Source organism: Trichechus manatus, unplaced genomic scaffold (genome assembly GCF_000243295.1).
Source record: "Trichechus manatus latirostris isolate Lorelei unplaced genomic scaffold, TriManLat1.0 scaffold00022, whole genome shotgun sequence".
Taxonomy (NCBI): Eukaryota; Metazoa; Chordata; class Mammalia; order Sirenia; family Trichechidae; genus Trichechus; species Trichechus manatus.
In genome coordinates, this window is record NW_004443958.1 from 12,064,305 (window position 1) to 12,086,721 (window position 22,417).

General features: G+C 34.5%; 1 protein-coding gene across 2 annotated transcripts in view; it reads right to left on the minus strand.

Moving 5' to 3' along the window:
• The window catches only part of TMEM65 (transmembrane protein 65), a 51,170-nt gene that overhangs the window by 16,242 nt on the left and 12,511 nt on the right, over positions 1-22,417 (minus strand). Inside the window, exons 2-3 of one of the 2 annotated variants that reach the window (XM_004372992.3) lie at positions 3,555-3,599; positions 237-304 (exon numbers count right to left, since the gene is read on the minus strand). In XM_004372992.3, coding sequence (XP_004373049.1) covers positions 237-304; positions 3,555-3,599 — 113 coding nt within the window. Of the gene's footprint in view, positions 1-236; positions 305-1,005; positions 2,294-3,554; positions 3,600-22,417 lie in introns of those variants that run through there. The other variant, XM_023728184.1, reaches the window with a different exon arrangement.

Sequence of the window (22,417 nt, forward strand, 5' to 3'; positions counted from 1 at the left end):
AATAACTATGTTTTTATGATAGACTAAATGCTTTTCCAAAAGTCTAAATGATTAATATATATGATGCCTTAAAATTTAGCTATAGCCTAACTAATATGAAATACAGTAAAAATTAGCCTCGTTCATTATGGTGTTAATTAAAACTTTATAGCTACAATATGCAGATTATTAGGAAAATTTTGACCACATTTATTTATTTATTAACTCAAAATAGAAGAAGTGAGGAAAGAACTTACTGCAACAATCATAATTGCATTATCCAAAAAGCCAAACCCTACAAAAGGTATCGCATTGTGGATGAATACTGAAAAACACCAAAAACAGAAAAATATATTTTAACATCTCTATAACTTTAGAATAACAACAACAACAAAACTCATATGATTAAGGTCTCCTAAATAGATCTAATAATCTTTGGAATTTGTTTTTCATTCCCATAGTCAAAAGATTCTGCTAGTGCTATAAATTTAACTACTTGGTAGAAGCTATACTGGGAGAGGGAAGAACATATAACATGTAAAAATACTTGTGTTAAGCTTTTGTGTTTTCTTACTGGCGACACACACACAAATAAACAATTAATGGCAGAACAAATTAGTAAATACATGTTAAATACCATGTTTTACCTATTTATTTGCTACTGACAGCAAACTGTTTGTCTCATGCCTGAAGACTAGTAACATAAAATTGCTATCAGTATTAGAAATAATGAAATATTCCCTGAATCAAATTTCAGGGATGCTATTTGGTGACTTTTACTCACTAACCAACTTTTTTAAACAAACATTAGAAAACTGTGATTATCTTATCTACATGCCATCTTTTTTCCCTTCTAAGATCATTATCCATAAATGCTTTCTCAAACTATAAACAAACAATATCTGATTCAAATAAAATATGTAACTTGGCCCCTTCCTACCAAACGCATACCTTATCTCAACTACCTAGTATATAATCTGAATGACCTGAAATGATATTAGAAGTATAACTAGGAAGAACTAATACCTATATATTTTTTTTTCGTATTTGCATCTTCAGCACATTGCAGAACACCTAGTGCACAGTAGATGCTCAATAAACATTGATTAAGTTGAGGACCACTAACCTGGAACAGAAGAGAATTCCAGATTGAGGGAACTGAAGGCATACTGTGAAACAGATTAAAAACTGGGGATAGTTAAAAAACTTTATTCTAATTAATCTATAAAACTGCCAAGGTACAGTCAACATTAGTGCAACGGAGGACTTTTTTTAGATAAACATAAAAATTGTGAGTTTTACACTACATCCAAAAAAAGTCCCTTTAAACCAATTGGTTCAATAACATCAGAGTCTTTTTTCTTTAAATGCAGGTAAATCCAAAGAAAAATATAATCTAGAAGTTATGAAAGTTCGATATTACAATGATGAGTTCTGCACCAACCAGGGAAGGCAAAATTCAAGCAGTAAAAAAAACATTTCTACCCACAAGTACTATCAAAGATTAAAATCAAGGGAAAATAGTATATATCCTAGATCATTTCAGATTTTTTTTTTGTTATTAAGTAAGAATGTCCAAGATAAAAAGCAGCATCTTTTTAATTATAAAAAAAATAGTATTTTTAAAACTGGCAATGATAAAAAAAAATAGTAATTAATTAAATGACATCTTTCAATTAAAGAGCCTAGCTTTAGTTCTTTGACTTTTTACCTAAGTCTATTTGCTTAACTATTAGACGTTTAAAATTTTATAAACAGCTTCCAAAACGTATACATAATCCAAATTCTCAAAAACGAAAACCTAATTTAATAGGCCAAAAGAGTGTAATAATTTTTTTTTTAATTTACTAAATGAAACATTTGCAGTGAAGAGAAAGCTATTTAAATATATCTCTGGAGGGAAGTTTCCCAAATAATTTTCTCAATCACCTTTGAAACATAAATATTGCAAAGTAACTATGAAACTTTTAGGACTACTTAACAATTTCGGATTTATCTGATGGTATCTCTAAAACTGACCAGTTACAAATACCTTAAAATACATTTGTTAAGGCCATTAAATTCAGACTAGACTAACTGCTACCCTAGAAAAAATGTGGTCAGTGAAAGGAAGGCACACTGCTACAATAATCACACTGAACTATAAAATACATCATGTTTTTAATGCTTAGACCTAGACAAATATGTCCTATGAATAAAGTTTATTTTTAACGCAACAGAAAAAATATAATTTTTCAATAAGTTAAATTAACATGTTAAAAAAACAACAAAAAGACAGTTGCCGTGGAGTCAACTCCAACTCATGGCGACTCCATGTGTGTCAAAGTAGAACTGGGCTCCATAGGGTTTTCAATGGCTAATTTTTTGGAAGTAGACTGCCAGGCCTCTCTTCAAGGCACCTCTGGGAGGACTCAAACCTCCGACCTGTCAGTAAGCAACCGACTGCGTTAACAGTTTGCACCACTGGGAGCTTAATATGTGCCAGGCACTTCACCGGATTCTTGAGATACAAAGATAAATTAGACTTGGTCCCTAGCCCTCAAGGAGTTTAGCCATATAAACACAGCCATATAAACAGTTAATCTCAATATGATCTTAAAAATATAATGATAATAGTATATATACGGTACTATGGATAGATTGTAGGAATCTAGGCTGGGAGAGTCAAAGAAGATTATCTGAGGAAAATAAATCTTAAAGGATTCTTAAATTTGCTTTAGAATTTGAGAAAAGTTACTAATTTCTAATATAAATTATCTTCTACCCCCATGAAAGAAAAAAAAGAAAAAAGAAAACCCTGGCTATTAGTTTTTTTGTTTGGTTTGGTTTTGGGTTTTTTTTTTTTAAATGATATACTTGCTCTCCAGTATGTAATTCAATCTTACTTTTTGTGATTTCTTCAATTTCCTTTGGCAAACACTATTTTATAATTCAGCTGTTGTTAACAAATCACATTTAATATTTAACTTTAATTTACAACCTACTCAAATTAACTGTACTGTTAAATAATTCTCTTCTTTCTTTGTCTTTATAATAAAATCCCAAAATGTTTTACGTTATTTCAGTGTTAGCCTTGAATAATTTTTCCTATCATAGTAGAGTAAAAAAAGCACACCAGCAGCATTGTAAGGTTTCTCCTTTCTGGTGGTTTGAAAAAAACTTCACTGTCTTCATTACTGCCAATAACTAGCCAGAAGTATTTTCTCCACCAGAGAACAGTTCAACTAGCCTTGGGCCTAGAAATTCTAGTTCTATAGTAACCCAACTTAAACCCAAACCAAATATGTCCTTTTTCATGGGAATTAAGAAAACTTCTTCATAAGTATAATTGTATTTCTAGATGGTAACAATATTTTAATAACAATATTAGATTTTTAGAAGATATTAAATATTACATAATGTTGTGATATTTTTTAAACCAAGTTTATAAACTTTGCTCTTCAGCAAAATAAATAGGACAATCCACTCTATCTGGAGAGCTTTAACTGACTCTTCTGTACTATTGATGAATGACACAAGTTATCTCAAATCCAAGAGATAGCTGAAAAAATATTTAACAATTTTAGAACCATTACCATATCTCAGCTGTCCTGGGGTGGGTGGTGGAGCTTCCAATTTTTCTAAAAGGAGAAAAAAGGGTGTGGGGCAAGAATTAGTTACTATAGCATGATTTTTCTGTATTACAATGAAGAAAATACCAGCAGATTTACAAAGGAGGAGAACATCAGAATTTATTCATAAATTATCTTTAGGTTAATGGACCAAGGTCATCCATACAGAAAATATTAATTGGTACAGGTTAAATTACAAGGCTAGAAACAAAACTGAGCTTTAATTACAAGCCTACCTTGGGCCCTATGGCCCTCGCTAAGTCATTTTTTTAAGTCCTTGCATCTACATAATGACACTGTATGCATTAATTACAGTAAAGAAACACTAGAAATGACATCATCAGAAATATAGGTACTCTCCTTTAAGATGGCAAACCTAGATGACTTAAAAATATATTTATAAACAAACAACATAGCAGGTAAAAAAAAGAATATTCAAATAGACCTAGATGGTGTTTAAAAATAGGAAAATACTTTTAAAGCAACTTATTACAATACTGACTTCCCTGGATTGTGTCCTGTTCCTTAAATAATCCAAAAAAAAAAAAAACCAAACCCGCTGCCATTGAGTCAACTCCAACCCATAATGACCCTATAGGACAGAGCAGAACTGCCCCATATGGTTTCCAAGAAGTGCCTGGTGGATTCGAACTGCCAACCTTTTGGTTAGCAGCCATAGCTCTTAACCACTACACCACTAAGGTTACCTTTCCTCAAATAATCTCCCTTGATAATACGCTGAGTATTTTCCATTTCTGGAACCTATACTACTGGATCGTAGAGAGTAAAGCATCTTTTTTTGTATACAATAAAAAAAAAGTAGGATGCTATTTAAAATCACAAGTAACAATATAAAAATACACGTCATAATTACACAAAGTTTTTCCAAAAAAGAATCAAAGTATTTTTAAGTGTCATCATTATATCTAAAAAAAAAAAAAAAAAAAATTATTACAAAATAGTACTACTTAATCTCTTAACAATAACTATCTCACCATTTGTACAAATTCAAGAGTAAACTATGGTAAAATGGTAGGGAATTCTACTTTCTTTACCCTCAACCAATCCAACAGAATGAATTGATAACATATAGAGAAGAACTCACACTGCGAATCATTCTACTCTATAAAGATTTAGTACAACCAGATTGTCCAAGGAAACCTATAAACAAGATATACATTTTCTAAAATAATTATTTATAATTTATAACAACACAAAAACTAAGGAATTTAGGTGAAAAAAAACCAGCAAATAAATCTCTAAAGATAAGCTATATAAAAAAGAAGGATAGTCCATATTTATGACTGGAATTTTACTTAAAAAGCATAGTATCGTAATGGCTCTAAAATAAGAAGTAGTTTAATCAACTATTATATTTAGAAAGTTCTAAGAATGGAAGTTTAAGTTTTTCTTTTTAGACGAATTAAGAAATGAAGACATACTAGTCATTGCATAATTCCACATCTGATTAAAATAAATAGTATATTCTCCATTCTTTGACTAGAATTATCAAAATCCACCTTGAAAGTATGCAAATCGTTTTCCAAAATTTTAAACAAGGAATACAGGTTACCACTGTACTCCACAGAGTTTTCTGGTGAAGTAACTAAGCATGCAAAAGCAGTTACGTACCAGCTCTATTTGTTAGCTGCATTACTCTCATCGTCACTATAGTTCTGACACTGTGATAAGTCCTTGTCAGATGCCTGGAACATCTTGAAACACCTAAAACTTCAACAAGCACGACTTTCCCAATAGACTGAGAATATAAAAAGTCCTTCCTTTTATTTCTTCAAACTCCCTACACATTCATCAAAATATTAAAAATATTCCACAATTCCTAAGAAGGAAGAACAAGGGTTAGGTAAATAGATAATGTGTAGTGGTAAAGGGGAAAATTCAAATAATGTAATCAGTCTTCCTAATCTTTCTTTCCTATTACAAATTAAAGGTAATAAAACTTGAGGAAGAAAGAGAGAGGGAAGGAGAGAGAAAAGTAGCGGAGATAGAACAGGGAGAAAAACCACTGGCACAGAGATGAAAGTAAAATCAAAGCACAGATTCTGGCTCCTGCTTCGCAAAGAACCTAAGGAGTAACAAGAAGCATGAAAGGAACATTTCCTAGAATGCAGAAAGTTTACTGGAAAGTAACCATCAAAAATTTTTTAAATCATAAATTGATAATTTTGAAGACTCTAACACTGTAAATTATCTTCTTTATTATAATAACTGAACCAAAACAAAACACACATCAAAAATAAAAACATTAGAGGTAAAATACAATAGAACTCAATTTTTCAGCAATCTATACAGAGAGACTGAGGATCTATGAAATGGCGGGAGGCTACAGTAGGGTATGCCTACACATCATTTCATTCACGTGGATTCAGCATAGTGCTCAGTGTACAACAAATTCAAGTTTTGCTTTTTGGAACTTTGTCTTCCCTCTCCTCCCCACTACCCCCCTAATATTTTTGATCCACAGTTGGCTGACTCCGCGGATACGGATCCTGTGGATATGGAGGGCTGACTATAATGAGCTACCCATCAAGATTGTACTTCACCACCCACATGTGCCAATCCTTTTTAGCTTTAAAAAAATGCTAGATCTATTTGTTTTACTTTAAAAACAAATGCTGATTCTACTTCTAACACTGGCTGAGTAACCTCCTATCAGACCGATCCTCCTGATAGCAATCATAAACTATAATATATATACATATAGATATATACACGCATATATGTATACATACTTATATACATGCATATGTATGTGCATGGCATGTATAGATGGACGTATATATGTATACACATTACAGTCCATGAGAATGCTGAAAATGACCAAAAGTAGGTTGATTCTGGAGCAGAATCAATACTTAAAAGAGTGGAATAGCACTGAGTTGCCTCGTTTTGGCAGTTTTTAATCTGAGCATAGGCTCCAGTCGACAACACGTAGGGCAACTAAACAATGGTTCTTTGGGGAAAAAAAAAATCAACAAAATCAATAAACCACTAGCTAGACTAATCAAGAATGACAGAGAAGACACAAATCACTAATATCAGGAATAAAAGAGGAGACATCACTACAATCCTACATCCATTAAAAAATAAGAGAATATTATAAATAATTTTATGCCAACAAATCCAACAAATTAAATGCAATAGACAAGTTCCTTGAAAAATGCAACTTACTAAAACTGATATAAGATGAAGCAAAATATCTGAATATCCCTACCTATTAACAAAATTGAAATTGTTACCAAACACCTTCACACACATACACACACACACACACACACACACACACACACACACACACACAAACACTTCCAGGCCCAGATGATTTCACTGGTAAAGTCTATTAAAACATTTAAAGAAGAAAAAAACACCAATCTTATACAAACTCTCAAATTCTTTCAAAAAAAGGAGATGAGGAAATGCTTCCCAACTCACTTTATGAGCCAAGAGTAATTCTAAAAACAAATCTAACCAAGAAATTACAAAAAAAATAAGAAAACTACAGATCAATAAGCCTCATAAACATATACCCCAGAGTCTTCAACTGTATGATAACTGTTCTGCTTTCCAAAAGTATAAGTATTGACTCATTAATACCCAAAACCAAACCCACTGCCATCAAGTTGACTCTGACTCATAGCAACCCTATAGGACAGAATAGAACTGCCCCACAGGGTTTCCAAGGAGCAGCTGGTAGATTCAAACTACCAACCTTCTGGTTAGCAGCTGAGCTCTTAACCACCGCACCACCAGGGCCCCATTTACTCATAATAACTAGTGGCAAAAAATAACTGGCATTCAGACTTCCTTACATTTTTTTCCTTTCTTAGATATTTCTCACTGTTTGGAGGAAAAGTTGCTCTAGAATTTCACTGTTAGAAATACACAAGTTAGGAGAATAATCTACAAGATTCTATGAGATACCATTTGCATACAGAATTTCTTTCATTTTGATTTCACATTCAAAAGTCTGCTGGAAGATAAATAAGACAGTTGCTGAAAACTGCTAATTGGTTAAATTCTCTCATGCAAAGAAAATAATTGGAAATGGATCTACCTCTGCCTATCTGTCCTTGAGAATTTAAATCTATTCAATTATTATATAATATAGACTATCTTTCCCTAATACAAAATACCCTAGACATTCATTATAAATTCTGAAAACATACGAAAAATGCTTTGCATGATTAAATCTAAAACTTTTCAACACTTACATTTTGTTTTGCTTCAGTAATCCAGAAATACAAAGAAAAAAAATTTAAACTTTCAAAGTAACTTTACATTTTTTAGTAAATGAAACTATAATTCCTTGGACTACTATATAAAGGATGGAGTATTCCAGTTAGTTTTCTAATTAACTAAAGCAACCAGAAAACCGTTACAGCTTGTAAAATATTACCTGTTACTATACAAGTAATATTGAATAAAAAATATTTCTTTGATGATCAGAATATTATAGTGCATCAGGATTGCCATTTTAAAGTTCAGTTACTAACTATTTAGGAAATATAAAACTAAGAGGTACTGTCACATAAAAGAATCAGAAAAGGGTCAGAAGAGAACGCAAATCAAGGAATAAAAATATTCCCTATTTTAGGAATAAAAATACATTTAAACCAGCTGCTTTGTATATTTGTTACATATAAGTATAAATATTTAAGGTTTAGACTATATTCCTTTAACAAAAGGGGGAAATCAGATTAGAAAGAGAAAGATAAAGACATTGGGAAAAAATGAGAAGAAGAACTAAGAAACAAGTGAGGATCAAATGCAGAGATTTAAAAAAAAGGACATTTTTAAAAAGAGAGTCTCAGAGAAGGTCACACAAAGACATTCCCTAGATTTGGGCAAATAAGTGGCTGCGACCTGGGTATTTTCGTAGTTCCTGTACCATGTTTGCTGCGTTGATTAACTATCTAACCAAACGAAATCCACTGCCATCGAGCTGACTCTGACTCAAAGAGACCCTGCAGGACAGAGGAGAACTGCCCCACGGGGTTTCCAAGGCTGTCAATTTTTATGGAAGCATGCTGCCACATCTTTCTCCCTCAGAGCAGCTGGTGGGTTCGAACCACCAACCTTCTGGTTAACAGCCGAGCACTTTAACCACTGCGCCACCAGGGCTCCTGATTAGCTACCTAGTAGTCTAAATTTCACACTTCTGTGCACGCAGATGCCTCCTAATACACCACACAATGTTAATCATTATGGGAGAAACAAAAATGAAGTGAAATCATCTCCAACTGGTGCTGTGCCAGATGTTCCCAGGTTTTGCTGCTGGGAACAGGACTAAAGGTTTTTCTACCTGAGGCCATCTTCTAAAGTTTTATTTTAAAATAAATCCCTGACCAATTTTTTACTTATCATTGTCTTTTTTTTTTTTTTTTTTAACCTAAATGGCATCTGGTGGGAAAGGAAAATGGCTAATCGAAGGTTCCAATAAGCGGAACAAGGAGCCCTGCTCATGCAAAGGTTAAGCTCTCTACTGCTAACCAAAAGGTTGGCAGTTCAAACCTACCTACTGGTTCCACAAGAAAAGATCTGGCAATTTGCTCCTGTAAAGATTACAGCAAAGAAAATTCCATGAGGGAGTTCTACTCTGTCATATGGGGTCACTATGAATTGGAATCGACTCAATAGCACCCAACAACAACAAAGTCAACACCAAACAACAGAATTGAAAGTTAGAAAAATTATCCAGATTTTAATTAACTTATCTCTGGATGATTTACCTATAATTTACCTATAAGAAATTAACTATAGACAACTATGTCCATAACAAGAATCTACTTGCCAGCAACAAACACCATGTTCATACCCCTAGGCTCGAAGTTCACTTTCTGGCAAGGGTGATGGAACTTTATAGAAAAACCTGTCAGATATTTAGACACCATTTTCCCTCTCATGGGGAACACAGGCTCCGAAGAAAATCAGGATCGTCATAAAAAGAAATTCTCAAATTAAGCAAACACACACATATATACACATCCCACAGAATCATATCCAGTTATTAGAGACACAGTTGCTATAACTGACTTTGACCTGTAGCAACTCAACTTTGCAGAATTAGTTTCCTTATTGATAAGTGAGGTGACGTTTATCTCAGTTTTATATGGGAAAACACTTAGGTATGTAGGTTTTACTGAATTGCAACATATACTGACTTTCACTGTTATTTAGCAGAGATCTGACGTATCACAAATTTTCAAATACAACTTTTATCCTTGACATAGATATTAGTTTGTACATCTATGAAGAAGGTGTAATAAGGCCAAAGAAAGGAGTCTAAGATCAACAAAAAATAAATGGGAGTCTAAGGTCAACAAAAAATAAATAGTACAGTTGAGAGTAAAACTTAGGTCTTCCTAAACCTTAGGTCTGCTATGCTTTTCACTAGATCACATTTTTTTCTTAGTTAAGGAAATTAATTTTATTTATGAAACTACCAAATCCTTACCTCACTTGGGTAAAAAGTATCCTGAAAGCAGCTTCCCAAAATAATTTATACTCAAAAAGAGAGAGACTATTTGTCTTGCTGTTTTCAAAAACTAATAAAATTCATATAAATACGCACTAAGAACAAAGTATCAGTAAAATAAGCTACACAAAAAGAAACATATATTAAAATATAGCCACTCCTGGTAACTTACATTAACAGGAAAGAGAGAAAGCACTATTTTTTATCTCCTATTGTTTCTCACCAAACTTATCTTTTATTAAAAAAAAAAACCTCACTAATCGGAATTCTAGATCTTTTTTCTAGTAACTTGGGCAGATGAAACTAAAATCCTGGGGAATTCACAAACTAGAGAGCACTCTCAGTGCTCATGAGTTTGAATAAAATACCAACTTTTAAGAAGTCAACAAAATCTGTTTTCTTTGACACTGTTTTTCAGTCAAAATTGATGCCTATAAGAGAAATTTACTGCAACATCATCTTACATTAAGCAATCATTATTTATATATACATACATATACATATATAATTTATATATCTGTATTTACATATAAAACCAAACCCGTTGCCGTTGAGTCGATTCTGACTCATATGGTCTCTATGAGTCAGAATCGACTTGATGGCAATGGGTTTCTTTTTGGAAACCGTGGTGGCGTAGTGGTTAAGTGCTACAGTTGCTAACCAAAAGACAAGCAGTTCCAATCCACCAGGCGCTTCTTGGAAACCCTACGGGGCAGTTCTACTCTGTTCTATAGGGTCCCTAGGAGTTGGAATCGACTTGATGGCAACGGGTTATTTTTTAATTTACATATATTAAAAGATGAGATTTTTTTTTTACTTAAGAGAAATTTTGAAGTAAAAATTACAAAATAGCATTTAAAATACTACAGTTCTTTGATGTATCTAAAGGAATAGGTTATACTTTTCAACTATGAAAGTTATACGTTTATTGTAGAAAATGAGATTCAGAAAAGCAAGAAAATTATAATCATTCATACTGTGTAAGAAATAAGGACTATCATTCTGATGTATTATCCTTTAATCTTTTTTCTATCGGGATGTATACACAAAATTGCATTCTGCCTTTTTCAGAAAGCATTATATGGTGAATATTTTCCTGTATCGTCATAAATATTTTTCAAGGCAATAATTTTACTGGTGGCATTTTATTTCATCATATAAATGTACAACAGCTTAACTAATCCTCTACTACGGAATATTTAAATTCTTTATTCTTCTTCACATTTAGAAATAACACTAATATAAACATACTTGTACCTAAATCATTTTGAGTTCCTCTGAAAGTTCCTTAGGGTAGATTCCTGTAAGTGGCATTACTGAGTTCAAAAAAAGAATAAATTTAAGGACTTTAAAACTTCTGCAAAAACTATCCCAGGAAAGGTATGACAAATTACCCCCTCGCTGAATTTACATTTTTTAGAAGTTACACCAAACAAAAAAATATTTTCTTGTTTTCAGAAGGTATGAAAACATGCCATTACAACAAAATCCATGAAATTTCCAAGCCCCAATCAATTGACAAGTTATATCAATCGACAACAAGATTCCAATACAACAGGCAGGCAGGATAGGTCCCAGAAGTTTATTATAAGATTTAACTTGTATCTCTTTTCTTTACTTCCCTTTAAAAAATTACTTTTTTTATAAAATATTAACTTTGTTATTTTCATTGTCGAACATACCATTCAATTTAACTATACTTTACAAGGTATAAATCCAAACTTGAAATAAAATTTGAAAAACAAAGAGGAGTCTTGTTTCCTTGTCTATTGTCTATTAACTTCCACAGCAATGACAATTCTGAATGTGATAACCTAGTTCAGTCTCTCTCCATGGATGTAAACATCAACTGAAAACCACAAATCAAGGGAAAAACTCAAAATCATTTACTTACATATAATTCAGTACTCATTTAATATCCAATTATCCAGTTTCTGATCTTTTTACCACCTAATACTTGCTCCAGGTCCCACCCCAGTTTATCTTCCCCAAGAAAATACAGGAAGGAGACTTGTCAGCACAAACCATAATCAGGCCTAATAAGAGATTTATGAAAAGAAAAGAGATGAAACTAGTGGTTTACGCAACAATTTAGGGACTAAGAGTCTCAGAGGTCCATATCCTAATCACTATGAATAACTGCTTAGACTTTTAATAGAATAAAAGTTCAAAGGAATAAGGTGAAATTTACAATAAATACGCAACACAGTAAAATATATAAACTTACAATGCAAATCACACTGAATGCAAGATTATTTCAGCAAGTCATATGAAATACCATAAAGTCAATCATGTACCAAAAGGGGGTTAAAAAGCCATCCAACAATATTTCTAAAAAAAGAAACAAATTAAAATGGCTACGTAATATACTTACAGAAACTGACACTTAAAATTGCAAAATGAAAACACTCATTATTTATAACTAGCAAGGAAATTAACTTTTAAAATTAGTAAATTTCAATTAACAGGTCTTTTTAAAACAGGAGTATAACTGCAAAAGGACTTTGTAATTATTTTTAAAAACACAAGACTTTGCTAAGACCAATAAAAGAGTTTGAGTGCAATTTTCTAATTTTATTTAGCATTTAAAAGAGGTTACAGCAACATGCAAATTATGTAGAAAAGAAATTTCTACTTCAATCTTAAAAGAGCTAATACTGTCACCTCATTAAACTTTGGGAAATTTGTCATGTGAACTGAAGCTTCACTGAAACCTAGACTCGCATCCAGTTTACTTAGAGGCAACTAACTGATTCCTCCACCATGTGTCTGTCAGACTGTCATACTGTGGTGGCTTGCATATTGCTGCGATACTGGAAGCTTTGCCACCAGTATTTCAAATACCAGCAGGGTCACCCTTGGTGGACAGGTTTCAGCAGAGCTTCCAGACCAAGACAGACTAGGAAGAAGGACCTGGCAGTCTACTTTTGAAAAAAATTGGCTAGTGAAAAATTTATGAACAGCAGTGGAACACTGTCTGATATAGCACCAGAAGATGAGCCCCTCAGGTTGGAAGACATTCAAAATATGACTGGGGAAGAGCTGCCACCTCAAAGTAGAGTCAATCTTAATGATGTGGATAGAATCAAGCTTTCGGGACTTTCATTTGCTCATGTGGCACGACTCAAAATGAAAAGAAACAGCTATAAACATCCATTAATAATCGGAACATGGAATGCATGAGGAATGAAATCTAGGAAAATTGGAAGTCCTCAAAAAGGAAATGGAACACATAAACATCGATATCCTAGGCATTAGTGAGCTGAAATGGACTGGTATTGGCCATTTTAAATCAGACAATCGTATGGTCTACTATGCCAGGAATGACAAATTGAAGATGAATGGCATCGCATTCATCATCAAAAAGAACATTTCAACATCCATCCTGAAGTACAACACTGTCAGTGATAGGATAATATCCATATACCTACAAGGAAGACTATTATTTCAAATTTATGCACCAACCACTAATGCCAAAGATGAAGAAATTGAAGATTTTTACCAACTTCTGCAGTCTGAAATTGATCAAACATGCAATCAAGATGCACTGATAATTACTGGCGATTGGAAAGCAAATGTTGAAAACAAAGAAGGACTGGTAGTTGGAAAATATGGCCTTGGTGATAGAAACGACGCCAGAGATTCAATGACAGAATTTTGCAAGACCAATGACGTCTTCATTGCAAATACCTTTCTTCAACAACATAAATGGTGGCTATACACGTAGACCTCACCAGATGGAATACACAGGAATCAAACTGACTACATCTGTGGAAAAAGACAATGGAAAAGCTCAGTATCATCAGTTGGAACAAGGCCAGGGGCCGACTGTGGAATGGACCATCAATTACTTATATGCAAGTTCAAGCTAAAGTTGAAGAAAATTAGAACAAGTCCATGAGAGCCAAAGTATGACCTTGAGCATATCCCACCTGAATTTAGAGACAATCTCAAGAACAGACTGGACACACTGAAACACTAATGACCGAAGACCAGATGAGTTGTCAAATGACATCAAGAACATCATACATAAAGAGGTCATTAAAAAGACAAGAAAGAAAAAAAAAAAAGACCAAAATGGATGTTAGAAGAGACTGTAAGTTGCTCTTGAACACAGAGCAGCTAAAGTGAAAGGAAGAAATGATGAAGTAAAAGAACGGAACAGAAGATTTCAATGGGTGGCTCGAGAAGACAAAGTAAAGTAGTATAATACGTGCAAAAATCCTGGAGATAGAACACCAAAAGGGAAGAACATGCTCAGCATTTCTCAAGCTGAAAGAACTGAAGAAAAAATTCTAGCCTCGAGTTGCAATACTGAAGGATTCTACAGGGAAAATATTAAATGACGCAGGAAGCGTCAAAAGAAGATGGAAGGAACATACAAAGACACTGTACCAAAAAGAATTGCTCAACGTTCAACCATTTCAGGAGGTAGAATATGATCAAGAACCAATGGTATTGAAGGAAGAAGTCCAAGCTGCACTGAAGGCACTGGCAAAAAACAAGCCTCCAGGAACTGATGGAATACCAGTTGAGATGTTTCAACAAATGGATGCAGCACTGGAAGCACTCACTTGTCTATGCCAAGAGATTTGGAAGACAGTCACATGACAAACCAACTGGAAGAGATTCATATTTGTACCTATTCCAAAGAAACGTGATCCAGCAGAAATGTGGAAATTGTTGAACAATATCATCAGTATCACACACAAGTAAAATTTTGCTGAAGATCATTCAAAAGCAGTTACAACAGTACATCGACAGGGAACTTACAGAAATTCAAGCCAGATTCAGAAGAGGCTGTGGAACAAGGGATGTCATTGCTGATTTCAGACACTGCTGAAAGCAGAATACCAGAAAGATGTTTACCTGTGTTTTATTGGCTATGCAAAGGCATTTGACTGTGTGGATCATAACAAATTATGGATAACATTATGAAGAAGGGGAATTCCAGAACACTTAATTGTGCTCATGAGGAACCTGTACACAGATCAAGAGGCAGTCCTTTAAACAGAACAAGGGGATACTGAGTGGTTTAAAGTCAGGAAAGGTGTGTATCAGGGTTGTAGCCTTTCACCATACTTATTCAAACTGTATGCTGAGCAAATAATCCGAGAAAGTGGACTATGTGAAGACGGTGGCATCAGGATTGGAGGAAGACTCATTAACCTCCTGTGAAAGGCAGATGACACAACCTTGCTTGCTGAAAGTGAAGAGGACTTGAAGCACTTATTGATCAAGATCAAAGACCACAGCCTTCAGTATGAATTACATCTTAACATAAAAAAAACAAAAATCCTCACAACTGGTCCAATAAGCGTATCATGATGAACAGAGAAAAGATTGAAGTTGTCAAGGATTTCACTTTGCTTGGATCTACAATCAACACCCATGGAAGCAGCAGTCAAGAAATTAGACAATGCACTGCACTGGGCAAATTTGCTGCAAGAGATCTCTTTAAAGCGTTAAAAAGCAAAGATGTCACTTTAAGGACTAAGGTGCGCCTGACCCAAGCCGTGGTGTTTTCAATCGCCTCATATGCGTGTGAAAGCTGGACAATGAATAAGGAAGACTGAAGAAGAACTGATGCCTTTGAATTATGGTGTTGGAGAAGAATAATGAATATACCATGGACTACCAAAAGAATGAACAAATCTGTCCTGGAAGAAGTACAGCCAGAATGCTCATTAGAAGTAAGGATGGCAAAACTTTGTCTCACATACTGTGGACATGTTATCAGGAGGGATCAGTCCCTGAAGAAGGACATCATGTTTGGTAAAAAAGAGGGTCAGCGAAAAAGAGGAAGACCCTCAACGAGATGGACTGACACAATGGCTGCAACAACGGGCTCAAACATAACAATGACTGCAAGGATGGCACAGAATCGGGCAGTGTTTCATTCTGTTGTACAGAGGGTCACTATGAGTCGGAATTGACTCAACAGCACTTAACAACAACAACAACCGGGCTGGTACAGGCCAGTAGTGTAACAGGCGGTGACAAGAGTTGGCCAGTTTGATGAGAAGAAAAGGAGCCCTGGTGGCAAAGTGGTTAAGCACTAGGCTGTTAAGCGAAAGGTTGGCTGTTGGAACCCACCAGAGGCTACTCCAGAGAAAGTGGCAGCCTGCTTGCTTCCGTAATGATTACAGCCTTGGAAATCCTATGGGGCAGTTCTACTCTGTCCCATAGAGTCACTAAGAGTCAGAAGTGACTCGACGGCAAAGGGTTTGCTTTTGTTGGTTTATGATGGGAAGGGTATAAACAACCCCCTCTCCCCCCCAAAAAAAGAAAACCCGTGGATTCAAACTGCCAACCTTTTGGTTAGCAGCCAAACGCTTAACCATGCGCCACCAGGGCCCCACGGGAAGGATATGGTATTCGATTAATCACCACCTTTGTTAACACATTAATGTAGTAAGCTGTTAATTGTTTACTGAAAAATAATCTTTAAAAAAGTCACTCTGGCTCAAGGAGCAGTAAAATGTGCACACATACACACACACTATGCCTATCTATCTCTGAAGTGCTTACAGTTTGTTGTTTTTTTTCCCCTTGATATATATTCAGCCTAAGAAAACTGAGTTGTATTTAAACCCTTATCTTCTCAAAATTTTCATTGGTCCGTAAAATATTTCTGATCCCTTTTCACACACTGTGGTATACTTCTTAGGCAATGTATCAAAGTTAAATAGTAATCAGAAATAAATAAAATAGGGACATAGAGATATTTATTTTAGTTTTTATTTTTACACCTCTCCCTGTCAACTTCTCTCTCCCCTCCTCCTCATACACACACACAATCCCACCATCACCACCACACCATGCAACTTAAGTTAAATATCAAACTATCATATCAAACTGTATGGAGAGTGAATCTAAAAAAAACTTTTATGAATGGCATTAAAATTATTTACGTAGGCTTCAAACTACTCCAAATGCTGAATGTTTATAGAAGTTAACATTATACTAAGTTATTTAAATACAATTTCTTTTTGTAATATTCTGAAAGCTTCTTTTTGTAATATTCTGAAAGTGTGGTTCTTTTTCCTATTCATTCGTCCTAAAGAAATTCAGTATTTGATGCTTCTTATTCCTCACTTGCTGAGGTTATTTCAACAATTTTTAAAATACACTATTTAAATATAAATTATTTATGTTGAGGTTCTGCCTTTTGTTAAGATCAGAAATTTAATCGGTCAGTTAATTAAGCATGCAATTATTATTCCATCATACCCACACAGTCAAGGTTAGATAATAAAAACAAATATTCTTTAGACAGTCTAAAATACTGATGCAAAAAAAAAAAAAAGACTATTATCATAACCAACACATTCTATTTCAAATAAGCAAGCAGTCTTGTCAAACAGATGCTTTGCTACTTGCATTAAACATGTGACAAACCATTAATGCTGTAAGACTGTACTGTACCAAAACTATCAGGGGTCTCTGCTGATGGTACCTCCTTTGCACGCTTCACAATGGCAATCTCAGGTTTGGGGTATCTGCATGCTAAAAATATTTTAAAATGTATTAAAGCAATAAAGTAAACAAAATGTGCATAAATAAAAAACGTTTATGAAATTTTGAAGTGTCATATGTTAGTATACAAGCAGTCCTCACTTTGCACTGGCGTGTGGGGCCATAAAAATGACTGTGCAAGCTGAAACTGCAAAGCAACCTTATAATCAATGAAAAAAAATTACTATTGTTCTGTGACCGTTAAAATTTATCGCCAAAACATTAAAAATTCTATTACTGTCACTTATAATGTATAGTATAAAAAGTAAGACTACTATTTATTTGTTGTTGTTGGCAGTTGCCATGGAGTCGATTCTGACTCATGGGGACCTTATGTATAACAGAAAGAAAAGTTGCCCAGTACTGTGCCATCTCCATAATGTCTGATATTTTGAGCCCACTGTTGAAACTATTGTGTTATATCAATCCATTTAATTGAGGGTTTCTCTTATTTTCGCTGACCCTCCACTTTACCAAACATGATGTCCTTCTCTAGTGATTGGTCTTTCCTGATGCAATGTTCAAAGTAAGCAAGAAGAAATCTCATCCCCTTTGTTCCTAAGAAGCACTCCAGTTGCATTTCTTTTAAGACTTATTTGTTTGTTCTTCTGGCAGTCCGTGGTATATTCAATATTCTTTATCAACACCACAATTCAAATGTTATCAATTCTTCTTCTGTTTTTCTTTTTTCATTGTCCAGCTTTCATATGCACATGAGGTGAGTGAAAGTACCATGGCTTGGGTCAGGCATACCTTAGTCATCAAAGTACCATCTTTGCTTGTTAGGACTTCAAAGAAGTCTTGCTTTTGCAGCAGATTTACCCAGTGTAATTTGACGTTTGATTTCTTGATTGCTGCTTCCATCGACAGTGTTGATCCAAGTAGAATGAAACCCCCGACAACTTCAGTTTTCTCTCCATTTATCATGTTTATGAATCCAGTTGTAAAGATTAGTATACTGTAATTTAAAACATTAGAAACATTGACAATTAAAGCATTTTATTTCTTTATTAAAAAAACTTACCAACAGTAGTTTGAACTGTACTAGCCCTCTTCTTCTCATCGTATAACTTACAATATAGAGCAATCATCTTTCTATGACTTGGTGAATTGTCATACTCCTTGCTAGGTTTGGATCAGCTTACATTTTATCCTTTGTGCTTTCAATGTCATGAAATATCTGAGAGTTCCTTCAATGTGAAGTTTTTGCTAGAGTCACTTCTTCTGAAACATCTTCATCCTTTTCATTGCAACCTCCTTACTTAACTCATTTATATCAATAAGTTCGCCTTCACTAAGCTCCTCTGCCTGCGTATCTACAGTCTCTCAACAGCAGCAGTTCAATGACAGTGTCAACATTCTCACAGTCAGCTATTTCTTCTATAACTTCACTTATATTTGATTAAAATTTCACTTCAGCATTATAACTTTTTTTTCATTGCTGGGCTTTCATATTTGTTGGCCAATACCCTCTTTTGATTATTCATTTTTGAAAAATGTTGCACGGATCTGTCAGTGGGAGGCAAGGAGGCAACACAACTACATGTTTTGCTGTGTGTGAACTGAGTAACAGATGTGTAGAACACTCACTGAGACATGATGTACATCTGTTATTTACTGATTTGTGGTCTGAGGAGCTAGCAGCAAAGTTTGTACTTTACATAATTACAAAGTTAATATACTGTGGTAAACAAAATTTGAACCACGTTATTGGGGGACTGGTGTTAACTAACATGTGGTAACTGAAATTCACACATATTGGAACCATGTAAAGCAGTGATTGCCTATAATAACAAAAAATGAATTATTTAATAAATGAGAATTTATCTAGAAAAAAATATACTAGGGCATTAGAATTTGATACACATTATTTTTTTCTACACATATACACTGAAGAAAAATACAAAGGGAACAAGATTTTTTTCCTTAGAAGTAAAATGCTTTTCACTTAAATTACTTGAATTTACTATCATTCAACTATCAGTCAGAGTAGCTAATCTATAATGAAGCAGGGTTCAGTGATTAAATACTACAATTAAAAATAAAGGAACTTTAAATAAATCAACTAGCAAGTTTTTTTAAAAATACTTTTGCACTCACAACTGCAAAAAAAAAAAAATTAAAAAAGGTTCTTAAAGGTGATTTTTAAAACAAACAAGCAAGCAACAAAAACCCTGCAGAAAATAGCACCTGATCTCAAAAAGTTACACAGACTCTGCAGGACATACAAATATACACCAAACAATTAAAAGAAAAAGAAGAAACACAGTATAAGTTTCCAGAAGGAGAAATGTTGACCTTAAGAAGCAGGAAACAGCCTATAAGAAGAGATAGGATTTGGGTTTGGCCTTAAAGCACTACAAGAATTTAAATAAGTGGAGGAGAAGAGTTCCTCTTCTCCTTCCCATACAATTCAGTCCAAAAGCCATAAGGTGAGATCAAGCAAGGTAGGCATCTGTGTAGGAAACAGGGGAAGCCACAGTGGTCCAGAATGGGGTTTCAGAGCTCAAGAAGGGTTAGGAGTGCCCACTCGGGGTATGGAAGGGAGGGTCAGTCTGGCACAAGGTGCTAGAGCCCAAGCAGGGTGAGAAAGGCTTCCGTACGGCAGGAGGTTGTAGCTCAGGCTGTCAGAGCCCAAGCTGGGAAGAGAAGGGCATCTGCAGGAGTACATAAGCAGCGTTGGTGATGGTGTATTGATGATCTATAGGAGAAGTGATCAAAAAAATAAATATTTAAAAGATAATGGGAGCTTGGTATTTCTCCATCAGAGAACCAAGTTAGAAATACAGAAAGTGAGAAAACTAGAATGTACCCTGTGGTATTCCATTAGAATTGGAGAAATTAGTGTGAACTTTTATTTTATAAAATATATAGACAGATATAGAAATATAAATGTAAATGATACATACTATGTATATAAAAACATATACTATCTCTGTTTACTGTGGGGGCGTGGGAATAGCAACACCCTAATAGCTATGAGCACACCTAGTACTCAGATCTTAGTTTTTAAACACCATTATACAGTGAAAACTAGAGTTCTTTACAGAAATGGCTGATTTCAGGGCTAGGGCAGGAAAGATACAAAAAGAGCTGGAACATCTTGTGGTGCCAGAAACCAAGGAAGTGCTCAAAGAATGACGGGGACATGTCAAAAAGACACAAAAGCCAGCTTGAAAAGGTTTCACTGGCCAAATATGGGACAGCTTGAGGATCACAAATAATAGTAATGAACTATAACCTTGGATAGAATAGGAATCTATGAGCATATATTGATATAAATTAATAAACTGAATGAATGATGAGGAATGAGATATTCTTTAGAAGAAAATATAGGGGGGTAAAGCTTCAAGACCTTGCTTTTGACAATGGATTCTTAGATATGACACCAAAAGAAAAAATAAATTGGACTTCATTAAAATTAAAAACTTTTGTGAATCAAAGGGCTTTATCAAGAAAGTAAAGAGACAACCTAAAGAATGGGAGAAAATATTTGGGACATATATCTGATAAGGGTTTAATATCCAGAACATTATAAAAAATTTCTACAACTCAACAACAAAAAGACAACCCAATTAAAAAATGGGGAAAGGACTTGAAGAGACTTTTCTCCAAAGATGATACACAAATAGTCAATAAGAACATGAAAAGATGCTTAACCCTTCCATGAATGAATTCTTTTTAATTTTTTGTTTATATATTTTTTTCATTAATGGAATGCATGCTGAACATTGAGTGTATATGAGTTTTTCGTTCATAATATGGATTTTTTTCTGGCCTCATCTCAAAAAATCCTACCCTCAAAGTACAGAAGGACGTATGTGTCCCCTTAATTCTACCCCCAGAGTCCAGAGGGACAAAGGTGTCCAACATGAAAATTTTCCAGAGTCCATATTTTACCTAAAAAAAATAGCAATTCAGCACTACCTCATACAATATACTGTAAAAACAGTAATTTGCAGCACACTCCCATTTCTTCCATTTCAAACAGTTATACAGGTCCCTGACTGCCAGCAGCACGTACTATCAGTGGTATAGTACCTTACCAAAAAAGAGAGGCAGAAAATGTAGGGGGGCGGGAAACGTATATCCCATTACTCATGTTGGGGTTGTTAGGTGCCATCTAGTCGATTCTGACTCACAGTGACCCCATGTGACAAAGCAGAACGGCCCCATAGGGTTTCCTAGGCTATAATCTTTACAGAAGCAGATCACCAGGTCTTTTTTCCCTAGCAACCGCTGATGGGTTCGAACCACTGACATTTAGGTTAGCAGCCAAGTGCTTAACCACTGTGCCACCAAGGCTCCTTTCATACCCACTAGAGTGGCTATTATCAGAAAAAAATGAAAACTAACAAGTGTTGGCAAAGATGTGGAGAAATTGGAACCCACCTAAATTGCTAGTAGGAATGTAAAATGGTGCAGCTGCTATGGAAAACAGTTCCTCAAAAAGTTAAACACAGAATTAAACCATATGACCCAACAATTCCATTCCTAGGTATATTCCCAAGACATCTGAAAGCAGCAACTCAGATACGTGTACACCAATGTTTCGAGCACATTACTCATAATATCAAAAAGGTGGGAACAACCCAAGTATCCATCAACAGATGAATGGATAAATAAAATGTGGTACATACATACAATCGAATATTATTCAGCCATAAAGAGAAAGGAAGTTCTGATACTTGCTATTACATGAATGAACCTTGAAAAAATTATAAGTGAAATAAGTCAGATGCAAAAGGACAAATATTTTATGATCCTATTCATATGAAATATCTAGAATAGGCAAATACATAGAGACAAAAAT